The sequence below is a fragment of the Scardinius erythrophthalmus genome (assembly GCF_964197995.2).
Source record: "Scardinius erythrophthalmus genome assembly, chromosome: 16".
Classification (NCBI taxonomy): Eukaryota; Metazoa; Chordata; class Actinopteri; order Cypriniformes; family Leuciscidae; genus Scardinius; species Scardinius erythrophthalmus.
Window position 1 is genome coordinate 36,599,154 of NC_138236.1, and position 17,974 is coordinate 36,617,127.

A 17,974-nucleotide genomic window follows, 5' to 3' on the forward strand; every position below is an offset into this window, starting at 1 on the left:
ACATTGTTTGAATTTTAGCGTTTCCAATTACAATTCTGCTTACTGATTACAATTCTTATCAATTCCCAGTTTCGATTCCAACTTTGTAAAAAATTAAGTCAAGATATTACAGTTTTTCTCGATTGCTTAAACACATTTCTTGAAACTATGCCTCGTATTCTCAAAACTATAAACACAAATCCATAACGTCTCACCCAATTCCCCAAACATCCTATTTTCAGGTCAAAATGAAGCTCTACACTCAAAACCATTCACTCTCGCTGAAAAACCAAACTTTGCCCTCAGACAGGACACACAAGCCCTCAAAATCACACACACTACAACATAGTCTAACACACTGGTGCAATAAATTCAAAACAACATTTCTAAAACTGGTAAGTTATGTTGCTTGTGGTTCCCCCATCACAAACCTTTCCACATGATGAACACAAAAGACACAACCAGTGGATACATTGGCACATTTTTATTCATACACAGAAAACACACACACAAAAATATTTTTTTTTACTGGTTTACTCTTTTTTTTTTTTACTCTTTTTTTTACTCTCTCCTCTATTTTTTTTATTTATATTTACTTACAGTAAGATGTGTGTGACCAACATATGACAGTAAAAGAGCACACACAAACCATATTCTAATATGGAATTCGAATTGTTTTGGAATGGTAAAGAGTGTTGGACGTAACAGGAGGGCCTCCACTCAAGGATACAATATGATGAACACGTCTATGAATGTTCCACATATGGTTGAAATACCATCATTTGCCTAGAAAGATAACTTTCTGGTAGTCAAGACTATAAAGGAGAAAGGATGCCCTCCCTTCACTGTCACACTCTGCAGCCACTCTGTGTGACTGTACGACTGCTGGCCTTTTTTTGCAAGAAAATAAACCTCATCAAAGACTATTGGAAATGTTTGTCTCTTATTCAGTGATTTTGTTTGCCACCACTCCTCCCTGAAGGCTCTCGAGGCGACGGTAAAGCGACTCAAATTTGGCCTTACTCGTAGCCCAGCCTCCCTCATAGTCAAACCATTGATAAAGACATGGGCAACTAGAGTGGCTTGAATTTCATCTGAGACTGCTTGTCTTCTTGTCCTTGCCCTTCCTCCTCCTCATTCTTATCCCTCTTCCTTCATGTCTTTCTGGATCCATTGTTCCAAAACGCAATAAACTGATTTGGGCCCTTTTATCTATTGAAGGTTCTGATTGATGTGTGTTAAATTTTGACTCTTAGTGTTTCCACTTGGGTAATTGTGTGCTAACTGAGCTGAAGCTGTGCTGACTTGAGTGAACAATATTGAATGCTAGTGCTTTATACATGACAACATGGTCAAGGCAATGAGAAATTAAGGGATTTGTGTGTAGAGTTTTGCAGTGAAAGTTCGTCAAATCTGACTCATGTGTCAAAACAGGGAATAGTGTTTATAGTTTAGTGAAATGGGTGTGCTTTTTGATAAATGGCGTTATGGTTTTGAAATTTTAGTTCAAAAGCCTGGTTATAGTGTTTAAGCAATCGAGAAAAACTGTAAGATATTGAACATGTTCATTCTCTCTTTTTGTTGGTCGATGCAGTGAATTTGCATGACAAACTTGAACCTGTTACGAAATCTGCATGGGGAAATCTTTCACGCTTCCTGATTGCACGGATTGCTATTAAAATTACTCAATTTTGACAGTGATAATTCACCAAACAATGATTGTACTTTTATTGTACTCAATGAAAACATTTTTTAATCGTATTTTCGTATAAAAAGGCAATAACTTGATTTTGTTGATCACCTGGTTTGTTTTCCTGTGATGTCATGCTATGTAGCCCCGCCCACTGTGGAATCTCATTGGCCTAAAATCCCACCCTAAAAAACTGTATATTAATTAATGCTGCCTTCACATGCTATCGCAATTAGCATAAATATAAGTTTCCTAGTTAAAAGTTGGACGAATGCCCTCTCAAGTCGTATTTACCACTGGGAAGTTTGAGGATAATTTTGATACCCAAGTTCCCGAGATGGACGGGCCACAAACTTTAAACATGGCGGAGGGAAGAACGATTGTGGCTGTGACTGCTTTTCCCCCCGTTTTTTTACATCGTCTTGTCTTGTTGTTAAAGTAGTGCATATTTACATGAACAATCATTTGAAGCGTATTGTATGTATTACACACAGCAAAAATAGCCTGTATTTGACCGAAATTCCAGAATCGTGACCAAGCTGAGTATAGAGAGACTGTGGTCAATGTTTGCCAAATATTCGCTAATTATCATTTTGGCTTTAATAAGATTTTCTCAATTAATTGGCAAGAATAAACCTGGTGTCCTCCATGGTTTTCTGTTCTTCCTGACAACGAAGCACTTGAATGCGACGAGTGCGTAATCACAACTTCAGAAGTGGGAAGTGGGAAATTTCCGATAGCACGTGACGGCAGCGTAAGCATCTGATATGTTCTGATTGGCTGCAAATGTGTGATGTCATACTGGATTTTTCCAGTTTTTGTGTGTGCAGAAAATTGCTTCATGTATGTGTGTACAGATTCAGCAGTCAGTTCATCACTTACAGAGCAAACACTTCCTATTAGCGGAAAGTTGAGAAGGAAAATAGGTGTGTATATGTGAGAGAGAGAGAGAGAGAGAGAGTGCAAAACAGGCCGATAAGAAGCATATGAGGAGAAACTCCCTGAATACTAATGGAGAAGCAGGGGCTGCTGGGATACGGGGTCTGCAAGCCAATCAAGGAGCATCCGGCTACAGCGGGTTACCATGGCGACCAACCTCCTGAGACAGTGTCAGCTGTAATCACACTAGCGACTCCCTCCTCTTGATCCCTTCCAACCTTTATCTTCTTTTATTGTCACACTCTCGGGTGATTATACTGACCTGATATGGTGTCAGCTGCCTCCTCTATCCATGTGTGTGTGTGTGTAGGAGTGGTAGAATGTGTTGGAGGAGAGCGGCAGTGTGTGGGTTGGTGGGTGTGTGTGTGTGTGTGTGCGCGAAAGGGCTCTGCGTTGTCCTGCTTGTCGTGTTAGAGTCGTATCACGGCGATGCCTCGGGGTGGACTGGAGTCAAAGCAAAGCCACTCGTTGTGATCAGTTGTGAAACATGTTTGGGACTGAAATCCCCTTCTGTGAGTGGACATGTTAACAGGTTGCCATCTGGTGTATCGGTTCCTGGTCAAGGAACATATTTGACCAATACCTTTTCATTTATTTATTTTTTGTGTGTTTTTCCACCCTCAAGTTTCATCTGCATTTCCTTTAGCTTTGAACGTATATGTAGGTTTGTCGCTATTTTTGAAGCAATCAAAATAACATGGTAAAAAAAAACACACAAAAAAACATTTAGGCTAGATTTTGAACGTATTTATTCTTTTTGCCAAGCATTCTGTTGCAGCTGAAAACCATGAATAAAAATCAGCAGCCTAAAGAACGACTAACTAATAAACTAGACTGACTAATATAAATCTCAAACATTATTAAAGACAAGTATATGGTCAGTCATATAATAAGAACAATAAGCAAATTAGCAATAGCACAAATAAATACAAATCATTTGTGAAATCAAATGTAAAAGAACACTTCTTAGTATGGAAGTTTGTTTTCACCACAGAATAAACCAATTTAAAAGATAATTGTGAGTTTTTATCTCACAATTCTGATTTTGTTTTCCTCAGAAATGCGAGCAATAAACCAACATGAATGTATGGCAGATATCATTAATTCATTTTAATGTACAACATAATTAGAGAATTTTAGTCTGATTCAGGGGGAATCATAATGCCATCCTGACTGACGAGAGGTGGAGCTGGGGAGGGAGGAGGGTAATTCGCTCCTGAGAAACGCGATATCTGCTGATAATACTGAAGGAGCTTATATATGTATACAGTGATAGGCGTCGTATTCCTATAGGTAGACGTGGATCAGCTGAGAGTCAGCTGATGCGAGCTTGACTAACGTGACCTGCCAGAACTGATGCGACGCTTGATTTTTAGCACATATACAGAAACAGTTTGGGGTTGGTAAGATTGCTGAATGTTTTATGCTCATCAAGACTGCATTTATTTGATAAAAAATACAGTAAAATCAGCAATATTGTTAAATATTAATACAATTTAAAATAAGAGTTTTCTATTTGAATATATTTTAAAATGTAATTTATTCAAATGATGCAAAGCCTTCAGTGTCACATGATCCTTCAGAAATCAATCTAAAATGCTGTTCCCTTTCAAAGGAACTCTATTCTGACGCAGCATCTCATTCCCTTCTTAGGGAACCGGAGTTACATACGTTACCCTAAGATGATCCCAAACAGTCTTTTTAGAAGAATTGTTTTGTTTTTTTAAAGAATGAGTATTTAGCAAACAAACATGCAAAGGTGCAGAACTTGTGTGTGTCCAGTGTGCAGATGCGCATGTACAGTAACAAATGCACAAGACAGTTATGTTCGTATAATCAGTCGATGTTCTTTCTCGTACAGGAGCGTCTCCTGCTGTCCATCTTGCCCAAGCACATCGCAGACGAGATGCTTCAGGACATGAAGAAAGAAGCCAGTCAGAAAGAGATGCAGCAGTTCAACACGATGTACATGTATCGGCATGAGAATGTCAGGTGAGTTTGTTGCAGCTTTTCAGTAAATGAGGGCAAAGCTTGATGCAGATTGTTTCTAAAAGGAGCCTGTTATTGTATTTCTGTTGCAGTATTCTGTTCGCAGACATCGTGGGCTTCACACAGCTGTCCTCGTCCTGTAGTGCACAGGAATTGGTTAAGTTGCTTAACGAATTGTTTGCCCGTTTCGACAAGCTAGCAGCTGTGAGTTACTGTTATCTGTATGCATGCTTTTTTTAATATACGTTTAGTAATGTTTACAAGATTAAATCATTTTTGGTGTTCACAGATTTTAACCTATTCATATAGAGTGCAACAGTAGAGTTTAAAGTAAAAAAATCACATTAATTTTCTCCATAGAGAACCTGATTTTATGGCTTCTGTAGATGCTATAAATCAGACTGATTTCAACTTTGTCTAAAACAAATGTTAAACGCCAATATAAATCCTGAAGACATGACATAGTTTAGTCAAGTTTGGGGTTTGTAAGATTCTTTTTAATTAATACTTTTATTCAGCAAGGACACATTAAATTGATCAAAAGGCATTTATAATATAACGAGATTCTTATTGGAGACCACCGTTGTGAAGCAGATGGGGCTGAAGACCACAGTGGCTCTGGAAGGACAGAGAGAAAAAGCCCAGAGAGTTCAGATAAGATCACAGAAGCAGGTAGCGCAGAGAGTTCAGGGATGGTTTAAACGGCCGTGATAAGGGACACAGAGAGTCCAAAAGCGACCCCCATGGCCGTAACCGGGCGGACAGATGTTCATAGACAGCCTCTGTGGCCGTGACAGGGCAGGCAGAGGGTTCAGGAGGAGACGCAGCCCTGGGAAGAGCTGTAGTGTTTTTTTGGGGGGACTTGGGACCATCGGACTTGGAAGCGCTGAGACCACCGGACTTGGGACCACCGGACTTGGGACCACCGGACTTGGAAGAGCTGAGACCACCGGACTTGGAAGCGCTGAGACCACTGGACTTAGGACAACCGGACTTGGAAGCGCTGAGACCAACGGACTTGGGACCACCGGACTTGGGACCACCGGATTTGGAAGAGCTGAGACCACCGGACTTGGAAGCGCTGAGACCACTGGACTTGGGACCACCGGACTTGGAAGAGCTGAGACCACCGGACTTGGAAGCGCTGAGACCACTGGACTTGGAAGCGCTGAGACCACTGGACTTGGGACCACCGGACTTGGAAGCGCTGAGACCACCGGACTTGGGACCACCGGACTTGGAAGTGCTGAGACCACCGGACTTGGAAGCGTTGGGATCACCAGACTCGGGACCATCGGATCCTCCACCTCCCCCACGGTGAAAGGGGGAACCTTTCAACTGAAGGACGTACTCCAACAACTCACACAGCAACCCTCGAGGACCATCACAGAGAAGTATTGATTGAAAATGGTTATTTAGTCAATGGAAATAGAAATCAATGAGGGCAAAGTCCAGGTGGTCAGTCAGATAAGCAATGTCCAAGAAGTCTCTAGTGTGGTCCTCAAGTGTACGTGTGCCTTCACGGAGCCGGATTCATCTTACTGCTGGATCCATATAGTCTGGTGTTCTGTGACGGGCTGTTGAAACGAGGGAGTGTCGGATCCAAGTGCAATACACACGTTTATTTAAACAAAACAAGAAAAGTAAATCCAGGCAGAAAACAGTATATTCCAAACACAGGAGAAACAGGACTAAAACAAACGCATGTAACATCCATAGAGGAAATGACTAGACAATAGTGATGGACGTTTTAAAAAAACGCTTTGTGAAGCTTCGAAACCTTTGCAATGAATTTGTTTTGAACCAGTGATTCGGAGCACGTATCAATTTCTTTTTGAAAAGCTTTGTTCCTCCCAACACTACCAGATAAAGACAAAGAGAAACTAGGGGTAGAAATGCACAAGCTAACAGGTGTGGGAAATGAGTAGTTATGGTAACTAATGAGTAACTATGGAAACAAACAAGAGAGTGATAGAAACAGTGGGTGCGTAATATTATGCTATCTAGTTCAGTAGTCAGTGCACTGATTAGGGTTCCTCAAGCGCAAAATCCTACCAGTGCACTGAAACATTTGCTCCCTAAAAAGACCCACAATGCACTGTGAAAACCAGGGAGCGTCGATGCTCACTACGTTCCCTAAATGGAAGTTCTGAAGCGCCAAACATAAGTCATGTGAGCCAACTCATTTCACATAATGACACACAATAGATGTTTTTTTGTTTTGTTTTTTAATACAAACCATTATTTTATTATATTTCAGCATAAACATACAACACTAGACAGGCAATAAACATAAAAAAGCTAACATTTATAATTTAAACAGGGCTGAAATGTTGCACGTACTCTGTATATGTGTCACGTTTGTGTTTGGACTTCCTCTATGTTCATTGCGTTGAGTTTCTAGCCACTCCTCCTTCATTAGTTCATCCCAAGCCTGTTTGTTACTATGGTTTCTGTCATTTATCATAATGTAGCAGTATCCTTGCTGTCCTAACCAGTGCCCGAATTCATGTACACGATGTGGATTCACCACCTAGGAAACTAGGGAGCTGATTGAGACACACCCAAAGAAAACATGAACTAATCACAGAAAGACAAACAGCAGGAACAATAGGACAATCGTCTCTGTTAAGAAAATGATGATAACTCTATGGGAAGGCAGCTGAAAAAGTGGCCGTACACTGTTGCACTCTATTGACTCTTTATCGGCTATTGACTGATAATTTTTTGGACCAGTAAACCTGAATAAATCTAAAGGTGCTGTACTTTTTTTCCTCGTCAGAAATACCACCAGTTGAGGATCAAGATTCTCGGCGACTGCTATTACTGTATTTGTGGCCTTCCAGATTACCGTGATGACCATGCGGCCTGCTCCATCATGATGGGCTTGGCTATGGTTGAGGCCATTTCGTAAGTGATGCATAATCATTTAATTCGTGAACTGTCATCAGGATTGTTCATGGAAATTAGTGACTGATTCATAACAATTATTTATAAATAGGCGTGCTTGAAAATGACAAGGTTTGACACATTCATCTGGATTTCAGATATGTCCGAGAGAAGACGCAGACCGATGTGGACATGCGTGTTGGGGTGCATTCTGGGACAGTCTTGGGCGGGGTGCTCGGACAGAAGCGCTGGCAGTATGATGTGTGGTCGACTGACGTGACGGTGGCCAACAAGATGGAGGCAGGAGGAATACCAGGGTAAAGACCTGCACCTTTTTGTTGGGTTCAGAATGCTAGGGTCAATTCACTAGATTTGGCCATTTCATACGTTTTTACTGTAGGGCTGCACGATATCGGAAAAATAATCATTTGTTTTTCTGCAATGTACAGTAGTGGCCAAAAGTGATTAAACCATCAAAAGTTCAATTAAACCATCAAAAAATGAGGGAAACAATATTTTAAATGCGAGGGACGAACAAAACAGAAAGCTCACTGGAAAAAGCATACATTGACAATATAGAACATAATTAGTTATTAATATTTCGTTGGTGCTGTCTTGTTTTCATAGTTTCTTTGTATGACAGCCTGAAGTCTGCACAATTTGACATTTCATTTCGTTATTGTCACAAATTAAAACAATCGACTTTGCAATATGCTTACAAAATCTTTAACACATTTTTAATAATATTTGATGTACATTTTCCAAGGCCGGACAACAATTTTGGCATGGTATGAATTTTCCCCCAGATGACATTTATAGCTCTATTTAGAAATAATTAATAATGATTATCAGGGCTGTTCATTTTTGCGATTCATTTTTTTTGTAGTTAAACGCGTTAAAGATATTTAACACAATTAGCATCCTTTTTTTTATCCTTTGGCTGCACTACAGTATATGATTGTGCTATCATTCATTCAAGTGCTATTAAACCATTCAAGCGTGATAAGAATATTAAACCTGCTGCTATCTGTCATGAATGCTAATCAAAGAGCAAAAGACAAAGAGAAAAACACTCACTGCTCTTGACTGAATAACTTTTGTAGCTTTAACAAGGATTCATATATATTCAATTTATAGTTTATTCAGGGTGCAGTGTTTGATTACTCAATTTCTATATATTTACCTGTTAGACCTACCTGAAAATCATAAAGCACTGTTTACAAGGTTACATGGGTCAAAAACAACGAAAACAAGAATTGTATTGTGCATTTTAGCAGGGCAAGTAGAAATCTGAACCGTCTCGTCTGGGCCAGTAGAAAAAACCTTAGCGTTGAGCCCTGATATTAAAGGCACAGCTAAATGTGACATTTATTACAATAGGTTTATGTGAAGATTGTTTTAAATTCTCTTCAATTAAAAAAGTTGCTATATTTTTTTAAGCCTATTTAATGTTCAAATCGGTAGCTTTGAATTTTACTGTAATGTTGAATGGCTATAATAAGTGGCTAAAATTGTTGGGGAAAATCCATTTAATAGAGACATCAATATCAGTATTGGTAAGACTGATACTTCATTCATAGTGCTTAGTAAAACAAATATTTAAAACATACCCTCTTTATGTTGTTTCTACATTACTTTGGAGATTCAGTGTGAAAGTATTACAATATAAAAATATATCAAAAACTTTAATGTTGTGCTATTAATTAATTTTTTTATTTATTTGATTGTCAGCACTTGTTTGGGAGTGAATACATATTTGAAAAAAATTGTTATACTCTTTACAAGAACCAACACAAACCATAAATTGAACAGTTAACAGTTAAATTGAACAGTTTTCATAGGCCACATTCACACCGTTTCTGACCAATTGAATATAACTCTAAAATAATAGTTTTATTGTGATTATTATTAAATGTGGTAAACAAAATAAGAAATATATTGTAATAATAACCTTGTGCCGTAAAAATATTCATCAAATTAGTTAGTAGTCTTAATTTCCTAATTTTCAAATACGCGTGTAAATGAACATAGTGCTTTCACTCTGAAACCTACAGCGCATTTATTTATTTGCTGGTAACCCATCAAAATAAAAGCTTGATGGTATACCGCTTGAAAATGAAGAGATTTCGACATAAAAAATATTGTAATTTTACAGTAAAACAAAATTTATTTGATGAATATTTTACAGCACAAGGTTATTACAATATATTTCTTATTTTGTTTAATACATTTAATAATTATCACAATCAAATCTTAGTATTATTTCAGAATTATATTAAATTTCAGCAGTTTTGAGACACTGTATCATGAACTACACGCTTGTAAATGACGCCCTTCACTATAAAAACGGTAGCACGTATATTATTTACTTAATTAAATCACAGCCTGTAATTGATTGATTGATTATATATCATGCAGCTGTTCATTCATGTGTGTATCCAGTGTAAATGCCCTCTGAGACACAGAGAAGACAGACGGCAGATCAGTCACTGCAAAAATGACTCAGACACAAGTGTAAATGCATCTGGTTGTTCAAGTTAAACTTTACTCCTCCCTAACTGAATTACGCCCACACACTGCAAACCAAACATGAGCGGACAGCCATGGATAGACACATCTGGATATATGCCAGATTATTAGACCCTTAGCCGTCGTCAACAATACACAATTACAGTGAGACCCACCCTTGTGAAAAAGAAGTGCGCTTAATTGGTTTTAATGTGCACTTGTAGTGTACTGCATATCTTTAAGTATTTTTTGTTTTTACAATCTGCACATATTAATGAAATAAAAGGCCTCTTAAGTGCATTTAAAGGGAGTACACTTATGTGACTACTAATAATGTTAACTTTAGAGTATATTTTAAATCATTGTTTTAATAATCTTTTGTCATGCTTCAAAGAAGTGCACTTATGTTGATGTTGACTAACATCCAAAGCACATGTAACATACTATACTATAAATACTAGTGTTATTTGATATTAGATATATTTTAAGTGCACTAAATTAAAACTTCATCATTACAAATGTGTAATTACAAATATATTTGAATACATGACATACAGGTTTCAATATATTTTAGTTTCACATACATGCTTGTCAGTGCATTCAGCAGTTCTCTTTAACCATATTTCATAGACAATAATTATGAAATTACATATAAAGATGCACTAGTCCTACCTCACTGAGCCAAACAAGCACTCATAAGTTCAGATAATTATATTTAATAACATTTACAAACATTACATTACAAGTATATTATTTTAAATTCTCTTATTATTTCTGTGTATTTTTCCAAATAGTTACTAATATGTTTGCTAAAGTGTACTTATTCTTCACAAGGGCATATGTGACCCTGGACCACAAAACCAGTCACATGGGTCAATTTTTTTTTTATTGAGATTTATACATCATCTGAAAGCTGAATAAACAAGCTATATTTGGTCGAGATACATCTATTTGAGCATCTGGAATCTGAGGGTGCAAGAAAATCTAAACATTGAGAAAATCTCCTTTAAAGTTGTTCATTTATGTTGGCGATTGTGCTGCATTCACTCACAAAAATAAATGTTTTATATATTTACGGTAGGAAATTTACCAAATATCCTCATGAAACATGATCTTTACTTAATATCCTAATGAATTTTGGCATAAAAGAAAAATGGCTAATTTTGACCCATACAATGTATTGTTGGCTATTGCCACAAATATACCCGTGCGACTCGTGACTGGTTTTGTGATCCAGGGTCACATATGCTTAATGGAAATGCTTCCAGCTCAGCACTAAACCAGCACAGATAAGACTAGGTGACGGTGGTTTGCGGGTGGTTAGTGGCTCTTGAGTTTTCAAGTGTTGTGTAATCAGCAAAAGAACTGGCAGTAACGGACTCAGAAAACAGGTTATGCTTGAACTCAGATGTGTGTCTTGTAGGCGAGTGCACATCTCCCAGAATACCCTGGAGTGTCTGCACGGGGAGTTTGATGTGGAGCCAGGGAATGGAGGAGACCGCTGTGAATACCTGAAGGAAAGGGGCATTGAGACACACCTGGTGCTGGTGCCCAAGGGCCCCGTGGGCAAGAACGGCATCAATGGAGTCGTGGGTGTCATTTCCTCTTTCTGTCATTTCCATCTCTGTGTGTCTCTCTCATTCTCACGCCCTCGACTGTGTTTTCTCCAGAAGCTTTCGGTGACGTCATCGAACGGGAATTCTCCACTACTGATCAACACCAAGGAATGTAATGGGAGCGTCCACACGGCATGCACCACACCGGAGGATCCAGAGGAGCTGGACACACGGGTATTCACACACTCTATGTACTGTCAAACCAGAACTTATTCAGACACCTTCAACATTTCTCACATTATCACAGTTTATTCGCTATAGTTTAGAAAATGGTGATAAAATATGACAATAACTCAGAGTTATCAAATCAGTTGATATTTGACTGGTTTTGTCCATCCTTCTGGTAGACTGTCTCACACATGAATGATGTTGAATATCTGTCAGCTGTTAAATTTAACTACACAATTAGATGATACCAGTTTAGCTCAACCAATCACCAAGCAATGCTTCATTTTGTTCAGTCTGTGTGTAAAAAGAGCATTAGCAGTTAAAGAAAAAACACTTCAGCAAAACATGATCAGCTCAAAGTGTCTGAATAAATTTTTGGTCCCAAATTTTTATAAATGTCATTGGTAGTCACTGTATGAAGACTTTTAATATGTCACAGTTTACTTTATTTTGCTCTCCTCACTTACATACATGAACTATAGTGTCCTGAGCCCACTAGTAAAGAAATTATATCTGGTGTCTGAATAATTTTTGGTTTGACTGTATGTTTCCATCCACCTATTTTTTTATTTTATTTTTTGCTAATTTTGGGTACGCTGTATGGAAATTCAAAAAATTCTAAATTCTAAAAATGTGCACAAAAAAGAATGTGCTCAATTTAGGCGGATATGTTATTAATGTTATTTTGAACTTTTGCTTCATCAAAGAATCCTGAAAAAAAAGAAAATCCACAAAAATATGAAACATTGATAATAATCAGAAATGTTTCTTGAGCATCAAATGGAGTAATGATGCTGAAAATTCTGATTTAGTAGACAACAGTTCGTTTAAATTGTTTAATTAAACAATATTTATATATTTTTTAATATTTTTTTTTTTTTAAAGTTAAAAACAAGCAAAAGACACTACATTCAAAAACACTAAAAAAAATCTTACTGGCCCCAAACTTTGACCAGTCCTATATTTCCATAAAATGGCTTTTTTTATGATTCAGGGAGAAAACATACAGTATATATTGGGATTTTACTTTATATAGTTCCTTCTTTGACAGTAGGGATGTGCAAAACTGATCGACTAGTTGTTGAATTGCCCAAAGAACTAGGCGACTAATGCAAGCCCTGTCTAATTCCATGTTAGTTTCACCTTTTAAACTTTTTCCTTGAAAAGTTGATGCGATGTCTTTTTTTTAAATATTAAATTATGGATTTAAATCTCAAAGGATTTTACATCAAAAAAATGTCATTCATGAACAAATGCATTAGAATTAATGTTAAAACATAATGTTTTAGCTATAATAAACAAGTTGCTAGGTGTCTGTATGTGTCTAACTGTAAATTATCCATAATTACATGCAACGAACCATAAACCAAACCCCAACCCTATAAGAAGTACATGTAGTTAATTACGATTACTCAGTACTTAAATGTGAAATTACACTAACAAAGACACCTTAAAATAAAGTGTAAACTAAAATTATGACAATATTTTACTCATTTGAAAATAATCAACTAACTGCTGACTTGCCTGAACAACTAGTTGACTCATTGGTTTTAAAGAAGCCTGTGTAATTACAGGACTGGGATTTGAAAAGCCCTTTAAACTCTATATTTCAGTATGTTTATGTAATAGCATGATCATTTTAGACTCATTTGCCAAAAGTAAAATTCTTATTGGTCCAAAATGTTCTTCAATGTCTGCACAAAAACAAAAAAACAAAATTTTACAAATCATTGTAATATGAAATATGAATTTTCATAATTAGTGTGAAAGGATCTATAGGGATGCATTGTTTCATTTAACAATATTGCCATGCTGAAAATGTGTTGCACTTGGATTTTCTGTATTTGTCATGATAATGGTTTTGGATATGCATGCAGATCTCATGTGTGTGTGTGTGTGTGTGTGTGTGTGTGATCGCAGGTGGTGAACCCCTCGTTCCCAAACCCGCGGCGTCGGTTACGTCTGCGTGATCTGGCCGAGAGAGTGATTGACGCTCAGGAGAATGAGCAGGAGCTCAACAAACTCCTCAATGAAGCTCTGCTGGAGAGAGAGACCGTACAAGCGTATGTAGTGTGTGTGTGTGTGTGTGTGTGTGTGTGTGTGTGTGTGTGTGTGTGTGTGTGTGAGCGACTGTGTGTGTGTGCGTGCATGTGAGTGTGTGTGTCTGTTCATATGTCTGTGTGAATTTGTCTGTGTGCGTGCGTGCGTGTGTGCGTGCGTGCGTGCGTGTGTGTGTGTGTGTGTGTGCGCGCGTGTGCGTGCTTGTGTGTGTGTGTGTGTGTGTGTGTGTGTGTGTGAGAGAGTGTGCGTGTGTGTCTGTTCGAGAGTTTGTCTGTTCAAGAGTGTGTCTGTGTGAGTGTGTCTGTGCGTGTGTGAGAGAGTGTGCGTGTGTGTGTATATGAGTGTGTCTGTTCGAGAGTGTGTGTCTGTTTGTTTGAGTGTGTCTGTGAGTGTGTCTGTTCGAGAGTGTGTCTGTTTGTTTGAGTGTGTCTGTGAGTTTGTCTGTGTGAGTGTGTCTGTGTGTGTGTGCACGTGTGTGTGTGTGTGTGTGTGATTGAGAGAGAGTGTGTGTGAGTGTGTCTGTTTGTTTGAGTGTGTCTGTGAGTGTGTCTGTGTGTGTGGGAGAGAGAGTGTGCGTGTGTTTGAGTGTGTGTCTGTTTGTTTGAGTGTGTCTGTGAGTGTGTCTGTGTGTGTGGGAGAGAGAGTGTGCGTGTGTTTGAGTGTGTGTCTGTGCGAGTGTGCGTATGTGTGCGTGCATGTGCGTGTCTGTGTGTGTGTGTGTGTTTGTGTGTGTGTGTTTGTGTGCGCGTGTGTGTGCGTGTGCTTGTGTGTGTGTGTGCGTGTGCATGTGTGTCTGTGTCTGTGTGTGTGTGTGTGTGTGTGTGTGTGTGTGTGTGTGTGTGTGTGTGTGTGTGTGTGTGTGTGTGAGAGAGTGTGCGTGTGTGTGTGTGTGTGTGTGTGTGTGTGTGTGTATGTGTGTGTTCCAACAGAGCAGAAAGACGTATGTCAGGTAATAGAGTTTGCACTGAATGTAATAGTAGAGTAATGTTTTGGGTTCGTCGACAGCATCTGTGAACAGAGTGGTTACAGGAAGGCATTTACAATAGAAATACACCGGGCGTAATCGATTACAGCATCCAGAAATCAGTGTCGATGGAGCCTAACTTTCTTTAATTAGCATACTTTTAAAAAGAGAACATATTCTAGAAATAGTAGAGTTCAAAAGAATATAATGAAAACGTATAGTCATGACTCACAGATGTGTACTCTCTTTTACATTCATGGCCTTATATTTCATTAATATTATATTATCTGCAAATACGATGTTTTAAAAATATACTTTTAAGATTTGATGTACATTTCATTATATGTTTCTACATTACTACACTACATTACACCCTACCACATTTTTCACAGTGGTCGTGTTGTGTGTATATGTAACTCGTGTGTGTGTGTGTGTGCTCTTCAGGCTGAAAGGGAAGTACACTAATCGTCTGTCTCTGCGCTTCACTGACCCGGAGCTGGAAACGCGTTTCTCGGTGGAGAAGGAGAAGCAGAGTGGGGCCGCTTTCAGCTGCTCGTGCGTCGTGTTGCTCTTCACTGCGGTCATGGAGGCTCTCATTGACCCCTGGTCAGTTAAACCTTAACAAATCACCACACAAACACTGCCAAAGGTCAACCGCGGCCAGTCATAATCTATTTACAGTTATTATAGCATCTGTTTATTGCTCTAAAAATAAGGTCCTGTTGCTACTTAGCGTTCCCCTTTGTCTCTGGCTTTGAAATATCCATCTTCATTTAAGGCTGGGAATCATACGGATGTCCTGATTCAATTAGATTCGGATTTTGATTTGATTCTAATTCATCTGTGCGGACCCTTGTGAAAAAGAAGGACTCTTTAGCATAGTTTTAAAAAGAGCACTTATTGTGGAAATAATACATTTTAAGACTATATATTTAGTGCGAACTGAACGTTTTTAGACACCTATTGAATTATTTATTATTAGAGTTTAAATGTATATTAAATGCAATTAGTTGAACTCAAGAGTACTTTTGTGACTCACTTAAGTAAAACTTAGATACTGTATGTAATTTTAGAATTATTTATATTGTCTAGTGAATGTACTGACAAGCATTTATAGTAAACTAAAATAGACTTTAATGTCATTTCTATTAAAACTTGTCTTGTATTTAACTATATTTGTAATTACTCATTTGGAATGATGAAGTTGCAATTTAGTACATTTTAAAATATTAACTTGAAGTGTAATATTAAACAATACACTATATTACATTGTAATCAAGTACTTTACATTTGATGTAGTATGTTAGTCATCACATCAAAATAAGTGTACATCTTTAAAGCACATAAAAGTGCACTTTAAAGTGTACTTGCTTGTAGTAATCCAATAAGAGAGATGCATAACGCAGAATGAATGAAGATAACACTTTTAATAAACACCAGGAACGAATGAACATGAATTATCACAAGAACATAAATACTTAAACACACAGAGGGAAGAACATCAACCGAACAGGAAACAGGTGTGGAGCAGAAACCATGACAAACAATGAAATCTCCCCCTATACCCTTAAATAGGGCACTATTAGAAGGGATAGACATTTGTAGTGGTGTCCGAAACCATAGTTCACTCATTCTATCCCAAGTCAAGTCAAGTCATCTTCATTTATATAGCGCTGTTAACAATGTAGATTGTTTCAAAGCAGCTTTACAGAGATAAACGTATAATTTAAGGTAACAGAGATTGTTTTGACTTTATAGCGGTCCCACAATGCACGGCAATAACGAGTGTTTAACCGCTCAACGGCTAGAGAATACCCATAATGCACTGTGAGGATCATGCCGAATGAATTCCCGCGTCTGACCAGAAGATGGCGCTCGCTGCTGAATCATCCATTCATTCATTTTCCAAACTGCGCCGCTCCAGTGTGGGCACAGCGTCATATCATACAGATATAAATTCCTTTTGAATTGATTATTAAACTGTTTAATTAAGGTTTATACATAGTTCCCATGACAGAGTTCAAGATAAATCTGTTCATTACTACTGGAGCTGCCAGTTTGCTAAGTTTCAAATGAATATTAAACGGCACAAACAAATAATGCACTCTGTGTCCGAATTCACTCACTCGTTTTCATTCACTCCTTCAAGTGAACTATATTAGTGGAGGGATGTAGGGAATAGTGAATGAGTGTATAGGGGGCGATATCAGACACAGCTTAGAACTGAACAAGACAGAGGAACTAAACATGACCGTGACAGTACTTTAAAGTAAGACTTTTAATTTGACATTACAAGGTTCTTAAGGGCGTGTTCATACTTTTAGTTCGGTTCGCTTGGTTCGTTTGGTCCGGACGAAAACAAACAAACAAAAAAACATTTAGTAACAGTAGTAAGTACTGAAAAACACACTGGAAAAAAACCCAAAAGTGAGCCGTACCATGCACCATGCAGTGGAAAAGCACCATAAGTGTGTTAAGAAACATATTCATGAAAGTGTGCTCATTTAAGTGTCCTACTTTTCAGATTTAAAGTACAGAATAAGCGCACATTAAGCACACTTTCCCACAAGGGTTTGAAATGCATTGGTCCGGTGTGTGATGCCACTCTTTTTTTTTCATTGCTGTATTACTGTGTGTTCTGTGATGTTCTCATGTCTTTCTTTCATTTTCCCCCGTCTATCTATTTTTGCTCTGCACAGGTTGGTCGCAAACTACGTGACTCTGGCCGTGGGAGAAGTCTTGCTGCTTATTCTTACTATCTGTTCGCTGGCAGCCATTTTCCCACGGGTGAGTTACTGCTCTAACACCTCCATTAACCAATCACACACAGCTGTCACTCAAACATAAGTCACGAGTTAAAAAGTTGATGTCAACAATCTCAGATGCATCTCATTACTAACATTTTGGACCTGATTAACATGTGTTCATTACTTCAGTGAGCGCAGGACCTCAGATGAAGCAAACTCTGAATTAACTTGCACCAATTGCTAAATGTTCTATATATCCTAATCATTTGTTAACAACATGTATTCATTACGTCAATGAGCTGCGTTAAAGTTAAAAGGCAAAAAAGATTGTGTCGACACTTTCCGGCATTTCCATCAGCTATATCGGTAAACGGTTTGAAGCGCTAAACCTTTTTTCACACAAAAAAAATCTTTGGATAGAAAT

General features: G+C 38.1%; 1 protein-coding gene across 2 annotated transcripts in view; it reads left to right on the top strand.

The window, feature by feature from the left end:
• Positions 1–17,974, top strand: part of adcy3a (adenylate cyclase 3a) — a 44,814-nt gene that overhangs the window by 6,651 nt on the left and 20,189 nt on the right. The window contains exons 3-11 of one of the 2 annotated variants that reach the window (XM_081387891.1): positions 4,470–4,600; positions 4,690–4,801; positions 7,380–7,507; positions 7,645–7,803; positions 11,418–11,583; positions 11,665–11,784; positions 13,699–13,841; positions 15,248–15,409; positions 17,503–17,590. In XM_081387891.1, the coding sequence (XP_081244017.1) occupies positions 4,470–4,600; positions 4,690–4,801; positions 7,380–7,507; positions 7,645–7,803; positions 11,418–11,583; positions 11,665–11,784; positions 13,699–13,841; positions 15,248–15,409; positions 17,503–17,590 (1,209 nt within the window). The remainder of the gene's footprint in view (positions 1–4,469; positions 4,601–4,689; positions 4,802–7,379; positions 7,508–7,644; positions 7,804–11,417; positions 11,584–11,664; positions 11,785–13,698; positions 13,842–15,247; positions 15,410–17,502; positions 17,591–17,974) is intronic. The other variant, XM_081387892.1, reaches the window with a different exon arrangement.